The 26,766-nt window shown below is 39.3% G+C and overlaps 2 protein-coding genes across 2 annotated transcripts in view; one reads left to right on the top strand and one right to left on the bottom strand.

The window, feature by feature from the left end:
- Positions 1 to 12,298, top strand: part of LOC139724207 (rap guanine nucleotide exchange factor 1-like) — a 143,885-nt gene extending 131,587 nt beyond the window's left edge. Inside the window, exons 9-23 of the mRNA XM_071635352.1 lie at positions 123 to 856; positions 1,278 to 1,708; positions 4,368 to 4,489; positions 5,198 to 5,324; positions 6,064 to 6,136; positions 6,686 to 6,767; positions 6,894 to 6,986; positions 7,640 to 7,819; positions 8,229 to 8,313; positions 8,692 to 8,786; positions 9,434 to 9,512; positions 9,814 to 9,915; positions 10,558 to 10,655; positions 11,412 to 11,546; positions 12,086 to 12,298. Coding sequence (XP_071491453.1) covers positions 123 to 856; positions 1,278 to 1,708; positions 4,368 to 4,489; positions 5,198 to 5,324; positions 6,064 to 6,136; positions 6,686 to 6,767; positions 6,894 to 6,986; positions 7,640 to 7,819; positions 8,229 to 8,313; positions 8,692 to 8,786; positions 9,434 to 9,512; positions 9,814 to 9,915; positions 10,558 to 10,655; positions 11,412 to 11,546; positions 12,086 to 12,197 — 2,548 coding nt within the window. The 3' untranslated portion in view covers positions 12,198 to 12,298. The remainder of the gene's footprint in view (positions 1 to 122; positions 857 to 1,277; positions 1,709 to 4,367; positions 4,490 to 5,197; positions 5,325 to 6,063; positions 6,137 to 6,685; positions 6,768 to 6,893; positions 6,987 to 7,639; positions 7,820 to 8,228; positions 8,314 to 8,691; positions 8,787 to 9,433; positions 9,513 to 9,813; positions 9,916 to 10,557; positions 10,656 to 11,411; positions 11,547 to 12,085) is intronic.
- Positions 12,299 to 20,507: 8,209 nt separating this feature from the next.
- Positions 20,508 to 24,686, bottom strand: LOC139724227 (STING ER exit protein-like). The gene is made up of 6 exons (XM_071635371.1): positions 24,670 to 24,686; positions 23,801 to 23,842; positions 22,493 to 22,628; positions 21,841 to 21,930; positions 21,223 to 21,312; positions 20,508 to 20,573 (listed from the first exon to the last, which is right to left on the bottom strand). Exons 1-6 carry the CDS (start codon positions 24,684 to 24,686, stop codon positions 20,508 to 20,510), a joined length of 441 nt encoding a protein of 146 aa, XP_071491472.1.
- Between the last annotated feature and the right edge of the window lie 2,080 nt (positions 24,687 to 26,766).

Here is a 26,766-nt window from a genome sequence, read left to right as displayed (position 1 = left end):
CACAGTGTGTACACCTGGGTTTGGGCAATGCATGGATGTGAATATCAGCTACACACAATATATGTACTGTATATACAAATTGTAAAACACCATTCTATTGGTTTTGTTTTGTTTTTTCACAGTGATTTGTCAGTCCCACCACTGCCACGTAAGGAAAGGGAGAAACCTAAACGTAGCTCTCTGTATGACAACGCATCGGATGATGGGTCATACCCCGTGACCATCGTTAACAACAACACCCACCTAAGTCGGTCATTCTCGGGCAGTTCAATGTCAGTCACGAGCGGTCACTCCGACCTCAGCAACACCAGCTCGCAGAGCCGGCCAGATTCCATGCACAGCACCCAGCTGTCCAGCGCGACAGCGGACGACTGGAGCTCGACGACCACGGGGGAGAGCTTTGACATGTCGCGCCTCTCCATCATATCGGGAATCTCGGGCCATTCAGACGGTGTGCTGATCAGCCCTGCCCATCACGGTCAGCGGGGATATTCATACACGGCCACAGAGATGATCCACACGTATACACAAGAGACACGGCTGGTCAACGGCAGCCTTGCGACCCGTAGAAGAGCGAGCAGCGGTAGCGAGGGTACGCCCCCTCCGCCCCTTCCCATGAAACAAAAGCCCAGGACTGTTCGCCAGCTCTCGGCCTACGAGAATCTGGCGCCGGAAGATGCCGACGCCCTCTCGCGGAAGCTTCAGGAAGAGGTGTTTGTCTCCGATGCACCGCCACCAGATGTGGTGGCATGTGCCACCTCCAAGGGAATTGCCAAATTTACATCAAGCGGGGACATTGATCTAAGGCAGGACAGTGACGGCCCACCTCCACTGCCCCCTAAAACCAACAAACACAGTAAGTAATCGTAAGGAAAGTGAGTAGCTATACCAATATGAAGTGTATAATACTTACAGGAATATTTCGAATGTATATGACCACATTACTTTATTAGTTATTCTGTACGTGTTTGTATATGGAAATTAGATGTTTATTTTTATTAGTACAATAGATTAGGAATATAAAGTTACTTGTAAGGAATATTATGTGTAGTGTTGAAGGAAGTAAAAAAGAAAGATACCAACTTCATATGTGCTTAATTTTTTAGGATTCCTTGAATTCGAGGATTGCCTTGAAGATTGTAAGTAGAACCTACCTGATGCAATGCATTAACTACCATTTTGTTTTCTTTCTCTTCACCCTCACAACTCTCCTCTACCTTAATGTCCGCAACTTTCTTAAAACCAACCAACCAACCACAAAACAACCACCTAAACAGTAAACACCTACCTGGATTTGGTGGGTGGCTACAACACAGACGGGATGGAGCTCTCTTTCCAGCAATCCTCTATTTCAACCAACATGCTGAGTTACGCCGGCTGCACCTCCCAGCAGGAGTACCTCCGCACCAGGGAAGAATTCTTTCAGGCCTCCTACCGTCTGGAGGCACCGTGCGCACGGGAGCCCACCTCACCCTGCCACGCCTGCAGCATGGCCCAGGGTTACGTGCATCAGGAGCGCATCGAGGTCCGCCCCGGAGGCGTCGGCGTCGGCAGCGGGGGGATGGTGGGAGCGACCAGCCACGGACAGGCCATCGACAAGGGCTACGAGACGGCGTCGCTCGGCTACGAAACCATGTCACAGGGTAGTCACGACAGTGACGAGTTGCCCCCGGCAATCCCACCAAAGAGGAAAGATTCTGCTCAACAAGTAAGTGTGAGTCTTGAGGGCTTTGACTATAAAGTGTGTTTCCTTGAATGGGACTCTCCTATGAATGCTCTGCAGGTGACAAAAAGTTGCTGAGTTTTGCGTGTCTCTGAAGAAAATAAACCCAATAGCTGTAATGTAAGTTACTATGATGATGATGATGAAGTAAATGTTTATGTACCTCCATTTTATTCAAACTGATATGAAACTGAGATAATCGAGAAAAACATAAGTAGACTCGACTGAGATGCCACTATTTTAAGCCGTACAAATTTTCCATTTCACCTAGTATATGGGATAAAGTTTGTTTGTCTTGATGTTATACCCTTCAGCTTTATTTCTGTGATGGTAATTTTAGAAAGTTTGATACTTTGAAATTGGTTTTCCGTAGATGGTGTTGTATGTCTGGTTCATTGCTCTCTTTTTTTTCGTTCATCGCAGTGGGGTGAACTAGTAAACAATCATTACAGTTATTAAACAGCAGTGGTGTAGCATATTCAAACAATTCAGAATTTCATGTGGACTAATGTCTTACAAGTATCTTATATTCTTTTAGTCTCTTCTTTCTTATATTTTCACATGGATAGTGATGATTGACACATGATACTTTGAATTGTATTTTTATATTGTTTTCTGATTAAAATGAAAACATAACGTCGTTCCTTGGCAGAGGTAATGAACTGAACAGATTATAAAATGAGCTTCTGTCAAAGAATTGAGTTCGCATTCGATATCATATAGTTCATGTAAGATTTTATGTTTACATATGTGACCGTACAAAACAAACAAAAAGTCGCAGCCTTTGATTTTACATGAGGACTCAAAAAAGATGGAATGGGTCAACCGAGTCAATGTTGAGTTTTTCATATTTTCTGGAAGAGCTATCCTTCTTCTACATTATTCTTTAGTTTGGGATCATAACACAAACGGGAAAGTGTGTTTTCAGCAGTTTTTCTACAATCCTTTTTGGGGGGAGAGTAGAATGACCAGTGATATCTTAGAGGCCCCTTTTCATTCCTTCAAATCGTTTGCACACTCTTCACTTTCAAGTCTAATATCTTTTGAATGGATAATGCTACTGCTTTGAAAGTTGGCATTAATCATGGACAGAATGTGTTAACTCTTAACGTGCCATGGTCGCCGAACGGCGACCTTAGTCCTGACGTGCCATGGTCGCCGATCGGCGACTAAGAAGAGCGAGAGAAGCATTGGTCATTTAAGTTCTTGTGGTACCGTAATGCGTTACACCAAGAAACTGCCACTGATATGTGCTGGTAGCTGATTAGCATAGCCATCGTTTGCACTTAAAATATGAGCATGCTTACATTGGAAAATTTTGAGTAAATACATGATTTTTCAGCTAGATGTATTTTTTTTCGCGTCGGGAAAATCCGCAGCGAGCGCACCCTCTGCGAGATGTGTATGGATCAAAAGTCTCATTGGTAAACCACGCGTGTGTATGCTATTGAATCTGCGTGTATTGTCTATGCGGTTCCACTCACATTGTTCCGCTTGGACGCTGTCCTGCGGGAAGCTGCTTTGATTTTGTCCCTTAAAGAGGGTCAGCTTAGGTTCGTTGGTCAAGTCTTTCATCCTTTTGTTTTGGTGAACGTCACTAATCGTCCCCACGCTAGCCTAGGAATTGCGAGGGGACAAAGGCCTGCCGATTTCAATAGAGTAACCCGCCCGCAGTCCGCTTAGACAAAAGGAGGATTAGTAGGTTTTTCCTTCTCAAGTGGACAAAAGACACTCTTGAAGGGCCCGGGACAATTACTTTAGTTTCAAATACAGGATCTGGGACTAAAGGACTCAGATTTGGGAATGAATTTCTGAATCGGAAAGAGAAATTGCTAAGACAAAATAAACTGCCAGTATCTTAAAAATCATACAATTCTAGAAGGCAATTTTGTAATCATTTGAAAGAGGAGATGTTGCTCTAAAACTTTCTCACAGAGTCAAGGGAGCGTTCTATTGAAGAAAAAACACGGCTGACTCTTTTTTTCCCATACTACACAAAAATATGTAATAATTTTTAGATGTATCAATTATTTCTGCAATATTTCAGGATCAGGTAGATATTATGGCAAACTGACAACACGACGCGAAAGTACAAACATTTCTTGATACATGTTGTGTAGACCTCAATTCAAAACAGTGAGTAGATTCAGAGATATGGCGGTTTTAAATTTCATTGTCAGTCCAGTTTTGAAACGTTCTGGCGTTAAGTAAAAACCTCTGGCACGTTAGGGGTTTTGGGCCTGGCACATTAAGAGTTAATAGAGCATGCCCATTTCAGCGTAATTTTGATAATCTCTTCATTGTTGTTGCTCTGATGGTTTACATCCTGTGTTTTGTCCCTTCCATCACACAGCTAGCACGGCTTGGTGAGGATTAAACACTTGAGTAGACCCTGTACTTCAGAGCCTCTTTTCCAGTTCACACTTTTCCAGAGTGTGTGCTTTCTTTCCAGTGTTTAGATAGGTTAGAGGAGTCCATTTGAGTTGAGTTATACATCATTTTAAAGCATAGAGTCTGGTCTTTCAGAATCTGCCCTTAACTAAAAATCCGTATCTGGTGACTTTTTGTTCGTTTTGTAATGCAGGGTCACATATTATCCTCAATTCACCCCACATTCTGGTTTCCTTGTATCTTTTTACCACAGAGTTCAGACGTTCACAGGTCACGGCACTACACCAACCCTGAGAGGCCGCTCTCTCCCATGTACGACCTGAAGAAGAAGTCTGAGAGTATGATCGAGAACAGCAACCAGGAGCGAACACACAAGTAAGCCTTTTACCATGCTGCCAGCGAGGTCTCAAAGAATTTCATTACAGTGCACTCCCGTTGTAACGAACACGGTTATATTGAAATACCAGTTAAAATGAAGTAAAAATTCGGGCTGCAATGTTATCCACTCTATGTATTTTATTGTTTATTTCTTCGGTTATAATGAAATTTTGATTATCAGTTGTAAAGCAGAAAGGTATATATGGTTAATTTAAAACTGATTCTTCATCGATTTTTTGTTTGTGTTTATGCTGCCATGAAGCAGTGTAGCATAGTATAATTGTAATGTGCTTCAGAATAGCTTGTAATGTGCATCTTGAGTGTTCCACCCTGGACCATGACTATTGGGATGCTTGTGTGTTATCCTGATGAATATTTATTGATTTCATACAATTGTTGGCCATATTTCTAAGGCAATGAAAGAAAATGTGTGTTGGAAATTTGTGTGATAGAAGTCATGTACTGATTAGTGATCTTAATTTCAGCACAAGAAACTCAAACAAATGATTAAAGAAAAAGAGGGTGAGAGAAATGGACATAGATTTGTCATATTGGTTGAGCAGTTATTAATGGGCTTGGGCACAATGCAAATCTTACTGAAACTTAACCATACCATGAAGCTTTCTGAAGGAAAGTGATAAGCCGTTGTATACTCGCTGTGTGTCTGTGCTACATTCATTCTCTCCATTGCTTCACCCAATGCAGCATCTCACAGCTCCCAGCGTTGGCACGGAAACCATCGGAGGCGGAGTCAGAGGTAGAAGAGAGCTTCAGTGAGAGTGGTATCCTGGATATGTTGGATGTTACAGAGCTGCTCTCATACAGCACAGAGGTAATGAGAAATGGTCTCCTTGACTCATTAACCCTTTGGGTCCCCCATGAACAGTGTGGCTTTTCCAATGTATTCCATGTCCAATTGAGCTAGTTGTCAAATAGATTATATGTGTACTAAGCATTTACAGGGTTAAGAGAGCAGCCAACTTTCTCCTCTCTCTCAGGAGATTCCCTGAATATTTTCTGATCTCCAAAATCCAAGTCAGAATCTTTTGGGTGATGATGATCTTTTCCCCTTTAGTCTTGTCAATTTGATGGTTCAGTCTTAGGTATTATGATAAAAACAGTGGTTGTGGTGGTGATGATGGTTGTGGTGATGGTGGTAATAGTGATGATGGTAATGATGATGATGATGATGGTGGTGGTGATAGTGGTGGTAATGATGGTTGTGATGATGATGGTGATGATGATGATGGTGGTGATGGTGATGATGGTGGTGGTGATGGTGATGATGGTGATGATGATGGTCGTGGTGATGATGGTCGTGGTGATGATGGTTGTGGTGATGATGGTTGTGATGATGATGGTGGTGATGGTGATGATGATGATGATGGTAGTGATTTTGACGGTGGTGGTGGTGATGTTGGTGGTGGTGATGGTGATGGTGCTGGGTCTGGTGATGGTGGTGATTATGATGATAGTGGTGCAGGTAGTAATAATCATGGTAATGAGTTAGATGGCAGCACTGCTGCTGATGGCATTGACAATGACAATGATAATGATTATCACCCACACAGGAGGAAGGGAACCCCATCAAAGGAGGGCCGGTCGATGCACTCTTGGTCTATGCAGCTGATGCAGACAGAAAAGGTATGCCAAGAGAGGAGTCCTGTGTACTGTAAAAGTTTAGCTGCTTGGGAAGGATCCATCTGAGAAATTTATTACAACATAGACTATAGCTCCCTGTAATAGAGGCTGCAGGTGGAATGATGAATGTTGATGAAGAAAGGTATGAACAGAGAGAGATGTCAAAGATGAATCTATTGAATGGGTAAGAAAGAAAGATGGATGGATGGATGGGTGGATGGATGGATGGGTTGGTGAATGAATGGATATCCAGACAAAATAGATCAGGGCCCTGTTTTATGAAGAGTTATAATTGATTATATAGTTGATTTCCATTGTAAGTCTATGGCAGCCTGTGTGGTAAGGAAATATATAATCAATTATATCTTTTGATAAAACGGGGCCCAGGTAGATAAACAGATAGATAAGTAGATAGAAAGGTAAATAGATGAATAGATAGAAAGATAGAACAAAGGGGAAGTGCAATAGCACAAGTTGAACTGAAATCTGATGTAGTCAATGTATGACTCATTAACAGTATACTGATCAGTACTGTGTGTTTTTCTTTCACAGATTTGGTGTACTACGAGGCTTTCCTAACAACATACAGGATGTTCATTAGCTCCAGGGATCTTCTCAACAAACTTCTCTACAGATATCCTTTTACAACTGAATGTAACTTTATCTGCTGTGTTTTGTTTTTGATGTTTGATTATTTCTACTGCTTATCCATAGCATAATCTCTCTCTCCACCATGTTTTTGACCTTGACTGAGGCTTACGTATAAGAAATTCAGGCACAAGACGGACATGAAGTCGCGGCGAGCCAATAGAAACGCATTCTTCTTACTTCTCAGAGTAGCAGGGGATCTGATGTAAGTATGCTCAGCTCTGATAGTAGTAAGCATACCTTGTGTACTCAATATAAATACCAAAAATGCAGGCGTGAAATCATACCCGCTAGCCTCTCAGATAACCATTGACACAAACCATAGCTGAAACCATATGAAACAACAAGGTGATCAAGCAAGAATGAAATATCATCATCTTCAAACGGTTTGTTGTGGAGGTTTCATAGATTAAAATGTTAATAGCATTTGTGCTACCATCTAGTTGTGCCCACTCCAAATGTTAAATGTATCAAATGTAGTGATCAGACATGATCAGACATAGTTATGATCATTATGGCAGAATGATTAAAGAAGTCATCTTTTCCTTCTCCTCAATCTCCTCGTCATCATCCTAATCCTCTTCTTCATCTTTTCTTCATCCCTGTCCTCATCCTTGGCATCCTCCTCTTGACTCTCCCCTCCTCTCTCTCTCTTCTCCCAAATGTCTTATCTCTTTCTATCTTCCCTTCTATCATCCTGCTCTTCTTCTTTTTCATATGCCTCCTCCTCTTTCTTATCTGCCTCTTCTCCTCTTCTCTCTATCCCCTCTCATGTCTCTCTTTCTATCTTTCCTTCTGTCATCCTACATACCTTCCTCCTCTCTCTCATCCTCCTCCTCATCATCATTTTCCTCCCAGTGGTCAGACGGAGGATGACATCCTCAAGATGCTCATGGACCTGGTCTTCCAGCTGCTGTGTGATGGTGAGCTCATGCTGGCTAAAATCTTGCGGGACAAGGTTCTGACCAAGATTGAGAACAATAAGAAGGCGCAGCGGTCCAACGGCAAACTGCTCTGGGATGTCGGCATCTCCATTGTGTGAGTCTAAATCCTCTTTCTGTGTTTGAGGTTAACGATGTGAATTTTTCTCATTGGCTCGTCCATTATTTCTCTTCATTCATTGTTATTGCAATTTAGTTTTCATTCGGTGTTCAGCCAAAAAGAAAAGTGCCTTTGAAGGGACTCTTCAACAAAATACAGTGTCCACTTCAATCCTTCAAGTGAATGAATTCACACAAAGCAGAGATGATGACAGCTTGGAGATTTAAATGTGGTGCTGCCTCCCCTTCCCTAACATCATCGCAAACCCTTCTTGAAATTAACGAGAGTTTAGTTTACTTACCTGACAGAAATATCCCTGCATGTTATCCTCTTTCGATACTGAACTTCCTTTCCGATCATTTTATCTGTGAGAAATATCATGAGATTATTGTCCATTATCCCTTAGGCGGCCATCCATCAATGACATCACAAGCCAAGAGATTGCTGAACAAATGACCATCCAGGACTCGGATCTCTTCCAGAAAATAGAGGTTGGTGTGACCCACTGAACTTAAACAATATGATGGAAGAATAAGAAAGCTACATTGTCATGACTTACTCATGGTTGAGTTGTGTGGGTTTCTCCCTTCAAATTGTTGGGTTGTTTTCCATGATCTAACTTTTTTCTTTCATTCTTTCTTTTTTCTTGCTTTGTCTGTTCCTGGGGCTGGTTAATGCATTGGAGTACTAAACAAGACAGAGATATCATTGGGTATGCTTTGAACAGGGAAAGTGACGAAGGAATAAACCGTTTGAAATGACCAAGTACATAATGTGCTTTGATGAATCTCTCATGTTTAGAATCCTCTCTCTTTTGATGTGTAATGCATCTGAGGTTTCCAATACTCTGCTCTTTCCATGTGACCCAGATCCCAGAAGTTTTAATGTGGGCCAAGGAGCAGTCGGAGGAGCTGAGTCCAAACCTGACCATCTTCACGGAACACTTCAACAAGATGTCCTACTGGTGAGTCTCGTCTTTCAAATGCTGATCTAATGATAAAGTAATTATCGTGGTGGTGATGTGATGCTGATGTTGTTTACGATCACATACATGTACCTGCCAATTACATGTATTCCCATTTAATAGGAACATTCCTATTTTTTGTGAAGAAGTTTCATTCAACATTTTCTTCCTATTTTTGTCAACACTTGGTAATGATAATGTATGGGAGACGGGTGAAAATATTTATTTTTGTAATATTTTTTCTATTATCAATTTTTTTTTGTATTTGTTGGATGTTCTTGTTAGATTTATTCCTATTTGTTGAATTTTAGGGTTAGCTAGTATGCAATTGTAATGTTGTATCAGGCTATGATCCAGTAATGTAATAATGATGATATTCATGTGATGTTGATGACAGCGATAATGATGATGGCCATTGATGATGATGATGATGATAATGATGATGATGATGATGATGTGATCAACAATGAAACTCACAGTGGTGGGTAGTGATGGTGATTCTGTTGATGATGATGATGATGATTAAGGACAGTGGTGATAATGATGATGATGATGATGATGATGATGATGTGATGTGATCACCATGGTAATAGTTTATTAATAGAAAATGTTAAGGATGATTTCCTGTTTCTGTTCCTTGTGATCAGGGTGCGGTCTCTCATCCTCCAAGAGCCCAAAGCCCAGGACAGGGAGAAGCTCCTCATCAAATTCATCAAAGTCATGAAGGTAAATATGTTATACCACTCCACATCAGAAAGAATCCTCTCCCATGTCTATCATAATGTTATCAGGGTATCATGTGTCCAATTTCAACTCAAACTGATGTTACATTAATAGCAGTGATGAATGGATGTATGCTATAGACTAGTTTTCATCTTTGACTTGAAAGTACTATCCATTTATAATTCAAAAAAAGTCACTAATTAGACAAGTCAAAGTAATTTTTTTTTTTTAAATATAGAAACATGACTAGTGGCATATGCAGAAGTCAGTACTCTGAAGTTTTTCTTTCATTGTCATTGAACAGCATTTACGGAAGCTGAACAACTTCAACTCATACCTTGCCGTCTTGTCAGCCCTGGACTCAGCCCCAGTCAGGAGATTGGAGTGGCAGAGACAAACTGTGGAGGTGGGTGTGGTCTGTTGGGTGTGGTCTGTTGGGTGTGGTCTGTTGGGTGTGGTCTGTTGGGTGAATCAAATTCTATCCATACTTGCCCTCTCTTTTTCTTATCATTTTAGAAACAATAAGGTACAGTCCGAACTCGATCAATCAGCCATCTCTTATCTGGACTTTTCTGAAATCATCTGGTTGTGTTCATGCAATAAAGATGAAAAAAAGAAAAAGAGATTTCAAATTAAATTATCAAAAACTCCTGCAAAAATCATACAATTTACTTTCAATATTCCCAACAGAAATATGTTAGGAATTTTACATCATAATGAGTTGATTTCTGTAGAGAAAAAAAAAAGATTATAATTTGAAGTAAGCAGGCTAGAGCATAGATTACGCCACTGTTGCATTTTCCACTACAAACTTAGCTACCACTGGGTCGGCATCTACATGTACATGTACATAAACATTGTTTCTCCCATATTCGACCAAATTGCCCATCTGAACGTGCTCTGGTCCCGACATATCCAGATGAGAGAGGTTGGACTGTACTGCGATGTTGAAGACTGTTGTGTGTTTTGAGAATTTTGACATGTTTTTCCTTCTGATTCAATAACGTTCTAATTTTCCTCAATGTTTATATCTGGTCATCTCTCCCAGGGCCTGAAGGAATATTGTACCCTGATAGACAGCTCCTCATCATTCCGATGCTACCGGGCAGCTCTGGCTGAGGCGGAGCCTCCCTGCATCCCTTACCTGTAAGTAGAGTGGATGTTACCATATCACGTTTGCTACCTATAGTATCACTTATTACCACCCCTTAAATCGCTGAATCAAATGACTGAATTATAAGTGCAATTTTGTCCATGCCATGCATCTCCCAATTGGACTGCCTTCGTTGAGTGTTATGTGACGTACAACCTGTAGACACAAGCCCCAAATCTCTTAGCAGTGGCTCCACACGGAATGAAATCACTCCATCCACAGCCAAGTAAAGGATGTTATCCATAAAATTCCAAGAGCTTGCGTCAACTAGCAGGACTTCAGCTTCTTTGAGCGGTACTTATGAAATGAATTGCTCTTGAGATGAGCTGATGTTGGCAGCATAGCTGTTTTCACTTAGTCATGTAATCAGTTTAAGAGAGGCTATTGAATGTTGACTGAAGTATTTGCCATGTCTTAGATGTCCCGGAAAGAGATAGGCTCAAGGCAGTGGGATGACTTCACAGAACATCTATTCAAGTGATTCATTGATATGTAGTGTCACATCTGTAAGTGTTCTTTCCACAAACTGTGAATATCTGTTTAATGTTCTTTTGGAGACTCCCATAGCTTTCACAGCTGAGCTCCAAATCTTTACCAGGGATCTCCTGTCAATATAAAAGAAACAAACAAAAAACAACCTATTCATATTGCTATGCAGGTAGCTGCAGCTTCTTGTGCAAAAAGACTCTTATACCACAGTCTCTTTTATGCTACTATGATTCCTTTTTTGCCGACTCGTTTCTCTGCAGGGGCCTGATACTCCAAGACATCACCTTCGTTCACATCGGCAACCCCGAGGAGCTTCCGGATAACGGGGGTGTGAACTTTGTCAAGTGTTGGCAGTACTTCAGCATCCTGGACAGCATGCGCAGATTCAAACAACAGTGAGTTTGGCTCTCCATTAAAAGCAGTCGTTCTTTCTCATACTTTCATGATGATATGTAGAAAAAGAAAATATGAGGGACATGGTAAGAGGTGTACCATGTATATCATCAGGGGTTTTTTGGAAGTAAAAAGTAAGAATTGAGTTCTGATTCCATCGATAAACCTCAAATTGGCTGAAATGACAACAGCAAAAATCTGATTTTTTTTTTTTTTTTTAACAGTAAAACTTTGTTGTGACCTTGGGTAGTATCATAATATGAGTGGATGTACAGCCAGTAGAAAAGTCCTCGTTTTGAGTCGCTAGAAGTCGCTGAGGAAAGGAATCCTTATTTTTCCTGTGAGTGTCAAAATATGTAGCATCTGTCTCATTTTATGAAAGCATTAATTGTCCAAGCACAATATGGATGTAATGTCTTTTTGAGTTTACATGTGCAAAAATTACCATTCAAAATCTCTATTGCTATTGTTGGTGAATCCGCATCATGTTCTTGTAATTTAAACCGTGCCATCGTCTTGTTTGTCCATTGTCATTGTCCAGTCACTACGACACCCTGAAGAAGGATGAGAGAGTTCTTGCTGTCTTCAACGACTTCTCAGAGTACCTGGATGAGGAAGCCATGTGGCAGCTCTCCAAGGTCATCAAACCCTGAGCGAGGGCGCTGTATCGTCTCCATGGGACGTCCATTTTTATTCAGACTCTTTGAGGCTGGCTGCACCAAACCCCCCTCCTCACCCCTTCTCCCAATCTCTCTCTGTTAGTCAAAGGTCATCACACGATGTCCCTTCCTGAAAATTCTTACAGAAAACAAGGATGGGATGTGAAGAGAGAAGGCAGAGGGTTTGGTGAAACATGCTATTTACTCGGCGGATTTGTACTTATCAGTATTATCAGCATCCACTTTCATTGTGGAGAGCAAGTCAGCAATTTTGTTGTTTGTTGTTAACAGAGGAGCGCCCCAGACATTATGTTGCAATAAAAATTTGGCTCGAGACAGAATGAGACAAGCACAAAGAATGCCTCCGGGAAGTGTGTGTCTCCAGAGGGGCAGCCATAGGAAGAGCATTGTGGCTTCTGCATCCAAATCTCTATTGGTTGCCACTCCATTGCAAGCTCATGCAGTATCCAAGCATACAAATACTTGCACAATATTTTTCAGAGGATACCACTGTCTAATCTACTGGCTATAGGAAAGGAAGTCGTCAGCCTGAATGTTTGCTTTTGTAAGATGGTGGCAGCAAGTGGCAGAGAAATGCCTCAGTCTTTACGAAGCTGCATACTCCCTGTTGGAATACTGAGTGAGGACTTTTTATTAATTTTGGTTCTCCTTTCTTCGAATTTGACTGAATTTTATCGAAATATGGCACAAGTTTGTAAATGTCAGTGATGTTTTTCCAATGGATACGCTGTTTGTGTCATGTATTTTACCCCTATTTATTACACTTTCATTGATATCATTATTGTTGATTATGGTGTTGTCTTCAAACACAATTATTTAATCTCAGATTTATATCAATGATACACCTCATGATATGTAAGAGGGTGTACTCTGTAAACTAAAACAAATCTTCATTTCTAATATTATGGACAAGCACCTAGACTCACAGTTTGCTGATATCCAATGAAATCATGTCATTGAAATAACAAACTTGCTTGCATGTCTTCAACTTGCTGTGCATGCCATAATTCTGCAAATAGACCATATAGTACATCTTGTTGGGTTTTGTTTTATTCATTCAAGCATATCATACGATGATCAGCATGGCATAACTATCCAGGGAAAATGTATGCTTTGTTGAGAACACTTCTTCAATATGTTGATCATCAAATGTAAGAAACTCCTTTTTTCAACTCTTCCCTGATAAACCTGAATATATGATCTCACTTTGTAGACATTCAAGTTTAGACTGGAATTGCATTCATTGTTCTCAGTGAGAATATTGCAGTAATATCTGAATGACTTGTAGGTTTTCTGTTAGTGCTCATGGTATTGACCATTGCATTGAGCAGATACTTTCTTCCCTACCAAGCTAGGACCACCATAGTAACAAGCATTACAGCACATCTATTAACTTAAGGCTAAGTTAAAGTCATGATCAGTTGGAAACAACCCTCATGGCTCACAATGCATTACCTTTATAGAGCAAATTCCGTGATTTTGTCAGCAAGGTTCTTTTTTCTTGTAGTGTCCACATCTATGACTTTGGGTGAATCTTCCACATTTTTTGTTTTTGTTTCTTTACAAATGGTCACATCTTGGCTGCAGTCGGACGATGGTACTTACGTTACAGAATTTACTGATCCGGTTATCAATTAAGCCAACACTTTTGTATCATAACAAGAATGGAAATGTGATACTCATGGTAACACAGCTGCCAAATCTTTCTGAGAAAGCAACACCTTCTGTTTTGCCCCGACAGGTCTGGCTAGTGTTGGAGGCCCCCCTGGTTTGGGATTTTGAATTATGTACACCTACTTAGATGCATGTTGTATGCATTACATTCTGATTGTTCTTTGAAGTCCTCCTGATTTTGAAGTGTGAATGTTGGTGGCTCCATCAGTAGGAAATTTGGGCTTTTACACCATCTAGATTCTCCTTGGTGAGAGAGACACCTAGAGTTAACCAGTTACACTTTTGGTTACATCCAGTCTGGACGTCAAGTAGGGGTGAACTTGTCTTGTCATTAGTTGCTTCTAATTCCTGATTAATAATATATGATTCATCATAATGCAACTCTGTATTGAACACACAAAGTGTGGTTATGTACTTACCCATCTGTCAAAATCTTGCTTTCAGAAACTGTAAAGAACACTGAGACAAAGAAAAAGAGGAGCAAGCTTTTCTTTTTTTTTACAAAGCTCAGTAGAGACTTTGCTGCCCTTTCTGTCAGTGTCATGGCATGTGTGTGCTGAAAATTTCAGTGAATGTACTATTTAGGGATCTTCATACAAATCAATGTTTTTTTAATTCCTTATGACATTTCACTTTTATCTGAAGAGCTTCTGGTATTCTTCCTGTACAATAGATCGGTTGCAAGAGTGTGTTACTGCTACTTGTATTTCTGTGAGTGCTCCAGAATCGGAAGGAGACCTCTTAAAATGGCTGTTACTTACGAAGCTGATGCCATGTGTGTGTGAAAGTATGTGTGTTTGTGTCAAACAGATGTTGAAACATATGTAAAGTTGAAGGGGACATGTTCTTAAAGCTGTTACATACTGTATACGCTATAATTTTCGCGTACATAAATTTTCGCGAATTGCCGCTGTCACACATTTTCGTGAGTGGTTAAATTTGCGATTTGGGGACCAGAGAAAATATGAAGTGGCAAAGAAAGTGTGAATTTTCAACTTACTAGCAAATAAGAATGATACTAGTTATACACTGCATGAAAAAAACTTACCAAACTCTGCGTACTAGTAAGTTAGAATTCAACATTTTTGAAGTGGTTAAGTCCATCGCGCTAGATTTCTGACGAGTGGTCCCCTTGCGATAATGGATCGGCTCTCTACAGTATTCGTAAGTAGACGTGGACGTGCTACATGTACGTAAACAAGCTCAGCCAGTATGGTCTGTTCGGTAAGTCATGACATGGTATAAGTACTAAAATGTTCGTATCATCAAGGCAAGGGATTCATTTTGGAAGGTAATATTTTCGCGTGTTGTTAATTTCGCGAATAGCTCCCAACTCGCGAAATTCGCGAAAATAAAACCCCCGCGAAATATATAGCGTATACAGTACCTTGCATGAAGCCAAGAGGGTGAATTGTCAGAAAAAAACACAGAAAGCTGAGGTGTTTCCTTTAGCCACCTTGCCACATTGCATGTAACAGTGCAGGCTGCTTTGCTCAAATGGATCTAGGGGAGAGTGGTGGTGAAACTTTGAATGTCAACATACCAATGGTTTAATCTCTCGGTCTCATAGAGAGTGAGACTGATGAATGAGGCCGGCAGCACCATTGTAGCCACTGCAGAATAACATTGCAGAGGTGAATTCTGTGTTTTGTTTGGATATTCATGAGGTTACGGTTCTTGCCAAAAAAAAAAAAAAAAAGTTGTCGGTCATCACCTTTGCCCGTATCTTCGCGCAAGAATTACAACTCCGTTTTTTTTGTGGAGAAGAGTGACGACTGACTCAGTGTGTGTTTGTTTCCTCCAGTTTGTGAATTCCTTCCATAAAATTATTGACTTTGTCCTCATTCTTCTTCATCGTGAGCCTCTCCTCTTTCATCTTTGTCTTCTTCATCATCATCTCCTTCGTCGTTTCTTCCATCTCTCAATCTTCTCTCTCCATCTCTCTTCTCTTCCTTCTACTTCTGTAGCATAATTTAAAGAATTGTATATTCATACATTAATTGTGGTTAAAGTTGTGACACAGTGGTGTCACATAAATGCCATTTTTAATGATGTCAATTATTGATGATGCATTTGATCAGAAAAACTTGTACAGACTGTTATAAGAGAATGTGTGTCTGCATGTTCATGTCAATAATATTTATTTTTTATATGCAAAACAAGTATTATATAAGCATTGAAATGAAATATATATGTGGTAGAAATTATGTTTGTTCTATTCTTTTTTCTTTTTTAGATTACCTGGTCATAACTCCCATACCCTGTGAAAATAGTAGAGGAAACATGGGAATATTTCTGTGCTCAAAATGTGGCTGACTTATTCAAATGTACACTGTATCAATGTTTCTTGCAAAGTTTCATCTTTGATTACTGTTCCCCCAACACCAAGATTACTCCAGAGCAATCTAGACCCAGAACTGTCCTTTTTCATTTAAAAGTGCAATTTAGACAGACAGGGGGAAAAAGTGCTTAAGAATTGAATCATGCACAAATTGCAAAGCTACAGTTTGACTTCACAGAGTTGACATCATGGTTTGCATGTGAATTTGAAGACGTTGGTTTTATAAATATATAAAACAATGGTACTCCAGCTTTAGTATTACTTTGCAGTTTTAATATATGATTACCAGTCACACTGTTTTTCCCCCGAGTTTCCCGATTCTCTGAAAAAGGAAGAATTATTACTTTTTTAAAATCATATTTTCAGCTCTCTGTCAGTGAGGTGCAACTGATAAATAAATAAATCAGAGAAAAAGGACATAGCAGGGTTTTAGAACTTATGCAGTATTCCAACCAGTCTGATATATCAACCTGCACCCCTTTGGCTATGTTTATAATACATCTCATATCCTAGGGTAGATGTATGTGTAGGTCTTTTACTCAGTGTCGTAAGATGGAAAACAATAGCACCCCTGCTCAGTCTTCTTTATTGATATGTAACTCAAAGATTTCTTGTGTAACGCCAAGGTCTTCTTCTTTTTCTCCATCTCATGTTATGAGAGTTTTGATATTTTCTGAGCTTCATTTCCGTTGTGCTTTCAAAGCGTTTCCTTTCAAACGAGTATCAATGACAATCGCATTACAGGTGGTAAGGTGAAGTTGTTGTTTTTTTTCTATGAGAGTAAGAGTATACATAGGAACCTTTTTCCGTAGAAAGAATCTGTAGTGCTATTTTGTGTCCATTGAGTTTCATGGAATCTTAGAATAATGGCTGATTCAGCAATCTCGATCTGAATTGACCCTTCTTGATTGAAATGACAGAAGTTTTACTGGTGATCTATATACATGTATCCTGTACATTGATCGCTTAATCTGTAGAAAGTGATAGGAATTGTATATTACAAGGCATATATTTATTACTTCACTAAATTTTGAAATGTTATGAATATTTATGTGACTCGTTTCATGTCATACAAATGACAGCAGCCAAATAAACAGGATGAGATTTTCTTTTTTGGAAACAAAAAAAAAGTTTCTTGTCCTCAAATCTTTTCTTGCACTGAAATGCATTGTGAAAAACCTTCGCTTTATCCAATCTTATGGTAACAGGAAGAGTTTGCTAAAGTAACTGGGCATTGGTGGATATATATTTATGTCTGTTTTATGACTGGGCTTGGTCATTATATCAATTAAGTAATCTCTGCGGAAGAGATACTCTACAAGGGTATATCTGATGGATTGAACATATGCAAGCAACAGATCTGTGTACCTATAGAAGACTGTATATTATATGCCATTGATGTTATTGTAAAAGCTGTATTGGTCAATATGCAGCAGTGCGCTGTGTTGCGCCATTTGCTGGCAACTTTAACTTGAACAAATTAAAAGAAAAAAAAAAAGATCTATCTGCTTTCAGTCTATCAAACTCCACAGACTTAAGCAAGTATCCTTTCTTTGTGCTCTTTGTTCTCTTATGCAGCGTTAAGAAAATACGCAGACACACACAAACGCGCACACACACACACACACAAAGACACAAGTAAATGAATGACATGCATACATTGTATAACTGTATACATATTACACATGTAATACATAATTTATGTGTATATATGTATATATTTACACTGTAAATACACATGAAGAGTTTCATCACAAAATGAATTAACTCCATTGTCAATTTGAGATATTTGCTCACAAAGAAAATAATGGAAAAAAAATGTGGAATAATTTCAATGATAACTTCAAGAATATTCCTTGTTATATCCTTTGCTCTATCTGATGGTGGACATCTTTTAAAATGTTAAGAAACTGCACATTTTCTGATCAAACCCATCACGCATGTTTCTTTGTCATACATGTTTATGCACAGCCTTTCAGACATACATACATACGCCTACACTTTTGTAGCAAGAATGCCATGAGGAAGGAGGAAAGTGCATCTCTCCTCGAGTTATATACTTCGGCGACACATATTGTATGTGAATGTGCGAGTGGTTCTGTCCCTGTGCATTAAAACTGGCTGGATGAGAACTGTTCACAGGTCTGACCATTAACTGATCCTGCGTTAGAAAATCACTAACAGATTGGTTTTGATAGAATTGGGGAAAACATTTCAATATGAATAATTCTTAAATACCACCACTTCAAAAATGTGCAGCACTAATTTTATTCATCAAGTTTACATACAGTAACAATCACACTGCACTTGCGATCATGTAACAGTGCACACAAGTTATGGTTGTCTGGTTATTGTTCATGTTTACCAATGTTCTTATTTTGTACTGAAGGGAACTCGCTGTTAGGGAATAATAACTTCATGAAATAGGACACTGCACATATAATCTCACTGGCGTAAGTTTTACCTGCAAGGCTCCCAAATTTCTGACAAATTGTCATGACTTAAATTTGCACAAGGGATGTTATGCATTTGTCGTCTTTGTTACAACTGACTTAACACACCCACTCCCCTTCCAACTTTGTGGCAACAAAATTGAAATTTACCCTTTGAGGTCGATGTAACAACGCATATGCAAATTGTTGTAATCAAAACACAGATAAATCAAACAACAACAGTGTTTTATTTCTAATTTCTCCACGTGTCTGTGTTCGGTGCATGTCCATGTATGTACTACTTACTGTAGCATACAGACTGATGTTCAGGCATTTCACTTGCTGTGACCACAGAAATTATTTTTCACATGCTATAAAACAAGGAATGTTCGTTTGCATTTTAATTTCACGAGTGCCAACATTCACTTGAAAGTTCTTGCCTACACAATACGCATTGGACGCCAGTAGCAATTCGCGAAAATTTCATGCTGCGAGAAAGGTCTTCGGTTCCAATTTGTGAAATTTCTGTGCCACCAATATATCGTGTTTTACAGTAGCTACTATATTTTAAAAAATCACGCTTAATAGGGCTACAGTGCTGCTGGAATCACGACAGATGTCTCACCATTTCTCATGCCATGATATTTATGCATTCATTAATGGCTTATCAAGACATCGACATACAGTACGGTACATCTCTAGTTCCTCACTTAATCTCTGACAATAATTTAAGCATTAAATCAAACACTCCATTCCTTGGATCAAAGTGTTTGTACAGTGCTTAAACTGCCCAGTACAATATAGGACTTACCTTAGTTGACACACAGTTGCTGTTTTATTTAACTCTACGCGAACGGAAACCTAAAAATAATGATTCTATGAAGACATAATTTTTTAGTAAAATGACAAGTCAGGTGAAATCTAGTTGCATTACGATGTGACAAAATATCTGGAAGGACAAAGAAAACTTCTCAGTTGAAGGGCCTCTACGTGCTAAGTTTCCACCATGTCGATACCTCAGCTTCATATCCTCTAATATGAAACAATGTAAGGGTCTCATAGAGAAATTAGAATGTCCTCATAGCTTGAAAGGACGGCTTACCTGGATTACTTCTCATAAAGCACTTCGTACACATGTCAGATTTAAGCTAGAAAAGGTGCAAGAAATCTCCACATTAATGATATAGGAAATACAGACAATAGGTGAAAAGAAAGGCAGAGCTACAGCAACATTACCGGACATCCTCAAATAATCCTCCTCCTTCAGAAGCTTAGGATTGAAATAATTTCCTGTAAAGTTATTTCAGATAGCTCTCACCTTATTACATATGGGATATTTGAATAATTGAAGATAAGATTTACAAAGCTAAAACCTTTGTCAAGTACTCTCTAGGAGCATACATCTAAACATGCGACACATTTTACATCCTTTCAACGGGGGGTAGCATGTGGAGCTACTACGTACTTTGGAGCCCAGCTATGATCAACACACATCTGAGAGATCATCAGATCAGGGCAAAACACCTTCAGCTTGTGACACAGAGTCTAAACAAGTTACCGGGTACTGTGCAATCTGTTTCAGCTTTCCTGGGAGGGTGGAATCCAAAAGCACCTTTCAAAACAGGCCACTGTCATCACCGATTGGCATCACCTTCAACACTTTCTCACTGCATCTTCATTTACCTCTGTTCCAGCAAATCTATGGCGAGAATGGTGATCTAGTTAATCTCCTCCTTGGTTGCTTGTGCCATGGCTGGATGGCAGAGTAGTTCCATAAATCAATGTCCACAAACATGGCATTTACAGCAACATCCAAAATGACATTGCGTTCTCCTTTCATGGATTCTTGTCAATGAGAGTTCCTTTTGACCGCGCCCTCTTTGCCATCTCTTCCTGTAAAATCTACAACAAGAAAGAACACAAAAAAAGGGATATAGATATACAATAAGCTAGCATCTAATCTCCTTTGAATAAACTGACTAGTGTGTATGTAAATTATATGCTTATAGTCATTTTACTGCATCCAACAAATCTTTCTTAATAGCATATTCTTTGGTCATCACAGGCGATATGTAAAGATAAATAATTCAATACATGATGATTATAGACCATCTTCATGTGACACAAAACTTTGAAAAGGAAGGCATCAGGAAAGAAAAAATCAAGGAATGATTATCCCTTCTAACAAACTGAAGGTAGTGGTTGCGATGGGGGCAAGCAGGGCCAACAATATGCAGGCCCATGTTACATCAATGTCATTAAGTGATGTATCATTACTGAGCACCAGCTTGGCCAAAGATGTACAAATGTTTTCATTTTGGAGAGTCGGTAGGAATTATTTGATAAAAATAATTGTGGTGTAATGTTTATAGTTGGTGTGACAGTCACACAGCACAATGCAAAGTCCTTCTCCTGCAATACCCTTTAAATACAATGCTTGCTTTCCATACAAAGATAAAATATAGTGGTTATGAGGCTTGCTAAGATGGCAACAACCTTCACTTGGCACAAAGTTCCTTGAGGCAGACTGAGGGAGGCTTATCATCCTTACCTCTTCTGGTTTCCTCTTTGCCATGCCCTTCTTGAGGAATTCCTTCTCGATGACGCGAGCGTTGCTGGCGTAGGAGTCTGCGATCTCTCTCTGAGGGAGAGAATGTGTGACACAGAGACATGAGAATGCTGGCCATTTGTATAGACTACACAGCAGCTAGACGATATTCCTTATCAGGGTCATGGGGACACTAAGAATAGTACGCGATTGTACAGTTTTATGTCTCCAAAATATACATGATTCAAAAGAGCTGGCCACTGTTTGAATTAATTGCACTTGAGTATTCTCAACATAAACCAGATCACAATCAGACTGTGATGCAGGTCTGGATAAAAACATCAACATTAAAGAAAATACACTACAAACTATGCACAACTGCTAACAAATTGTTGGCTTGGAGGCTTACAGACAGGGATTAGGAGTTCTGATTACAGGGTGCTCCAGGTTAGAAATCACTGTGTAAGCTAAGGTCAATGAAATTGTACGCAAGACCCTTTGGTAGAGCACCCAAAACACTGAAGAGGTTACCGTGATAAAAAAAGACTATATTATCATTATCACTAGTATTAACTACACTCTAGTTCTCAGAGGGTGTTGTGTTGTAAAAGACAAACTTACCGCCTCAATCTCATCCTCTTCCTCGTCGATGGTGGAAACGGTTACCGTGGAATACTTGCCCATCGACTTGGTGTTCTTGCTGAGTATCACCTGAATGTCAAACATGCATTTTGCATTGTTATGTGGGTGAAACTGATGACATTTTCCATATTTGGGGGTAACATTTTCCTCATTTATCACTTGACAGATGATCACTGATGTGTACAGTACATGCATAATTAATGGTGTACACATGCTCTGTTGGGCAATGCCAATGATTTCGTAATGGGAGGAGATTACTGAAAATGCATATTGGTGGTAGGCCAAAAAGGGAGAATGCCACAAGAAGGGAATACATTCTCTTCTATACTTAAGATCTAGAGTAAACAATTCAAATGACATTACCTATGAGCATGAAAAAAATGGTACATGACACAAATGTACATACACTGCACTCAAATATGTTCATAGTATAATAAAGTTGATGAAGTACAAAATAATACATCAAGAAGATTACCAGAACACCATCACAAATTGGTGTAGGGCTAGTACAGGTAACAAAGAATCCCATGAGAAAGAAGAAAGAAAGAGAGAGATACACTATTATACTTTAAATCTGTAATAAATGATGTCAGGGAGTCTCAACTACAAGCTTTTTTGTCAATACATGTACCTTCTTGCTGGCAACATTCTGTATTACGAGTGGTTCCTTGAGAGGCCCCTTGTCAGGCTCAAACACTGCATTGTCCACAATGAACGTCACCGTTGTGTCTTTCTCCTTGTGCCGATAGAACAGGAAGAGTCCACATCTTTTCAGACAAAACAAGAGAAGAATACATTTGCAGCACAGTTCATACACACCAACAAATTATAGGACACTACACTGTATCTGCAGGTATGATACTGGCAATGCTTGAATATATTTGCCTGCTGTCAGTGTCAGCATTCCAATCTCTGATTCACAATGATACTCATAAGCATGCTTTATAAGACCAGAGGTAAATTATTACAAGTTTCCTGGGTATACAAAATTGTATGCACTCTTGTCAGATTGATAAAACACCTTAATAAGAAACTGGACATACATGTACCAGAAACACTGGTATTATAGGAATGAATGCATTAATACATTCAATGCATGAGTACATGCAAGGTAAATGGATGAATGCATAAATGATACCCCAATAAAAAAAATTAAAAAATCCTTATGTCATGAGTTACATGTACTTACACAACACAAGTGCACATTGATGTTGCAGGTTGTGGTGGTACACTCTGATTGACGTTTGTGGCTTGCTCACTTCCTACAATGTACTCATTGCTCAAGAATGAATTACTTGTACAACAGCCATAAATCATGAGTAATACACCATGTACATGTGACCCGTCAATTAAACTACACATATCAGGAGGTGCATGTACAGTAGGCCTACACTGTACAGTATATGTACATGTAGCTCTAATTTTGTGTCCCCCCCCCCCCCCCTTCTGTTTTTTCATGTAGGTCAACTAATCTTTCATGGCATGCTCCTGATATTTTAGACACATCAATCAACTGATCATAATGGGCATTTCTCAATTGATATTACAAGTTTAATCCCTCAGATTATGTAAAACTCATGCACAGTACATTGTATACACACTGCAGGTTACATGTAGTTACATGCTCTGGTGAATAAAAAATGCCCAGAATTCCTCCTTTAACAAACAAATGGAGTCAAAAGGGGCCTGAGCTTTCGATCCTAGCAAAATCTTCGTCAGAGGCAAGACGTCTGACGAAGATTTTGCTAGGATCGAAAGCTCAGGCCCCTTTTGACTCCATTTTACTTCATTGGCTCGCCTTCATTGGATAAGCAGTTTTCAGCAGCTTTTTTTGCTACATTTAACAAACAAACATACAAACAAACAAACAAACAAACAAAAACACACACACACACAATCAAGCACAATTGCAAAGCTCATTAAATGAAAATAAACTCACTTTTTGCATTTCTGCCTGAACTGCTTTTCAATTCCTTCAGGTCTGAAAAAGAGAGAGGGAGAGAGAGAGACATAAATACCATATATTATTATTGTCACTAAGAGTGCAATTTGCTTGACACCTCAACAATGCTGCCATCCTCAAAGGTTTAATTCAAATTCCTATCAAAAAGATCATGAACTATACAGAAAATTCCCAGATATTATTTTCTTCTTAATTGGAACTGTAATTAACATGAACATATACAAGTACATTTCTGTACTTTCTATTCTGGAAGGACATTTTGTAGTTCTAAATGGTTATATGTCCCAAATTCTGTCAGGACATTGTAGGACAGGTTATGATAAAAGTCACATTTCTCAGCTGGGTAATTCCATGAAGTTGGGGCAGTGTCCATGTAGCATCGTGATATTTTAAAAAATACATTTCAGCATAACTCAATATCAATTATGCTATACATTTATTGTTTGTAGGCTTTACATTTGCATTGAGGCCACACATTTTTCTGGAAATTTTGTGCCATTCAGACTCAATTTGATGAAGTTATTAAACAATATGTAACAGTGTCCTGTAGCATCGTGACGTGTCCATGTAGCATTGTGATATTTTAAAATTTGGTCCTAAGAGACAAATTATGGCAATTAGCTTGACCAAAATTTGATGCAATATGCATATTTACAAGATATGAATGAGATAGCTAAATATCTCAAATTTCCTGTACACAGTTTTGATTTTAAAAGAAAATTACAAAATGTATCACAATGATATGCGGTGTCCTTTTTTGTGACATTTGGTGGACACCGCGTAGCATAGTGACACATTTACCCAGCTGTAACTAAGACTTAGCACTATTAAACATAGTATCATACTCCATCAGCATTCTCATACTTTATGCCACAACAAACCCTAACCCTAGCACTCGGGAGTATGCGCATGCAGGATGATGATCTATGAGATAATATCGCCTAAGAATCAGTACATGTGAATTTCAAGATTTTTTGCAGACAATTTACAAGTAAGAATATTCTTTTGGACAATATACATTTGTACTATTTGCAATCTAATAACTCATTCATGAGGTTTCTACACTTTTGTTATACATTGTAAATTAAAAACTGTAATAAATTAGAGAGGGAGTCTACTGACAAAAAAAAACCAACAAAACAAAACTAAACAAAAACCTTTTGAGCAATCAGATACTTGTATGCAGACTTTCACTTCTAATACTTCTCTTTGGCCAGAGCTATGAGTATTAAACATGCTCAGACTGTTTTCACAAACCTTCTCAGATACACGGTCTCTCCTTGTTGGCATGTCAGCTTATGAACATGCTTATTGGCATCGATGACACGTGCCTTGTCACGTCTTCTCAAAGGCAGCTTATCCAGGGCACAATCTACCAAGATGAGGAAACAACAGAGAGGGAATGGAAAAAGGGGGAGAGAAGAGTTACCCAATGATGATGAGACTTGATTTAAACCATCAGGCACAGGCTTCATCATGTCCTCACTTTTTCCAGCTGTGTACAATTTTCTTTCACCCATTTAATTTATTTCTGGTTCTTCTGGATCCAGAACTAGATCTAGGCCTAGTTCTAACTCTACATTGTTGTAGCACTAGCTTTGCCACTTCACTTCCACCCCTTTTAGTTTTTAATCAGAATTTGTTTTATTCACTGTCACTGACGTAGTGACAGCAGCCACTCAACTCACCTTGCACTTCCATAGACAGGGTGTCTAGTGCATTTTATGTTATCATTCCTCTCCAGGATACTGAGTTCCTTAATGTAAGATTGAAGTAAGATAGAGGTAGGGTAAAAACCCCAGTATTCGGTCACCTAAGCTTTTCTGCAATATTTTTTAAACTAAAATGATACATACATATCTACAGCAATGTATGTTAAATATATCAAATTTCATTAATCTCAATTTTTATTTTGTTAAATACATCATAGAATTTCACAAAATCCCAAAATATACACTTGTATCACCTTGAAAATCCCCCAGAATACTGTCACCGCGACCAGAATTCGGTCAGGTGATATGCGCATTCAAGGCCACTGAAAAATGCGCCCCGCTATACCTTGTTGGCAGAAAATTGCATCGGGGACGTTGCGGCACCCGTTGGTGACCGAATTCTGGCAAGTCAGCACTTGCATAATTTAACACTTGTACATTGAGTCACGGCATTACCGCAAAATAGGGCCCCACTCCATTCATTTCGTCATAGCCAGGGACTTCTTTCAACCTCCATAGACTTTGCACATAACGTACTAGTGGAGACGCACATGCAGAACGAGAGGGGACCGATACCACGATTTGGCCCGAGTCACTGCATCGGCAGTACAGAAATTTTGTTTTTCTTTTGCATTTTTGCGGATACCATCACACTCTGAGCTTGGGATTTGCAAAAAATCTCGCAAGAAAACGGCGTACCCCCTACCGGTATTTCTTGCTTTTGAATTTTAGCGCTTTTTCGGCAACCTGTAAATTATTACTCTAAAACTGGGCTTAATTCGCTTGTGCTTTGGAAAAGTTGTGCCGACTCTACGTTTTTATGGCAAAATTTGGGACTTGGCATTTGGATTTTTTGGAGGGGACTAAACAAAGAGAATTTCCTGTTGTGAACGACAGTGCCAGTGCAGTGAGTGCCAGTGTGTGAAATGATGTGATTTGCGTGTGTTGTGACAGTAGAACTTACCGAACTTACTGGCTTGTAACATTCATTAGTGATAAGTGACCGAATTCCGGTAGGTGACCGAATACTGGTAGGCTTACCCTACTAATACTCCTGAGTACTAACGTTAGAGTAGTAAATTTACACATGCTGTAAGCTACGTCAAGATAAATGTCACTGCCTTTTTATGTCCGGGCGGGATTTTGTGTCTTTACTAGGTACCCTCATAGGCACTAGATGGCGCTGTCGCGGATATGTCACAAAAGTAAATGCGTAAATCGGTCCCGATT

This window comes from Diadema antillarum, unplaced genomic scaffold (genome assembly GCF_040938485.1).
Source record: "Diadema antillarum isolate AM-2024a unplaced genomic scaffold, OU_Dant_1.0 scf00000208, whole genome shotgun sequence".
Classification (NCBI taxonomy): Eukaryota; Metazoa; Echinodermata; class Echinoidea; order Diadematoida; family Diadematidae; genus Diadema; species Diadema antillarum.
Note: the sequence above shows the minus strand (reverse complement) of the source record. Positions and strands in the feature narration are given on the sequence as shown.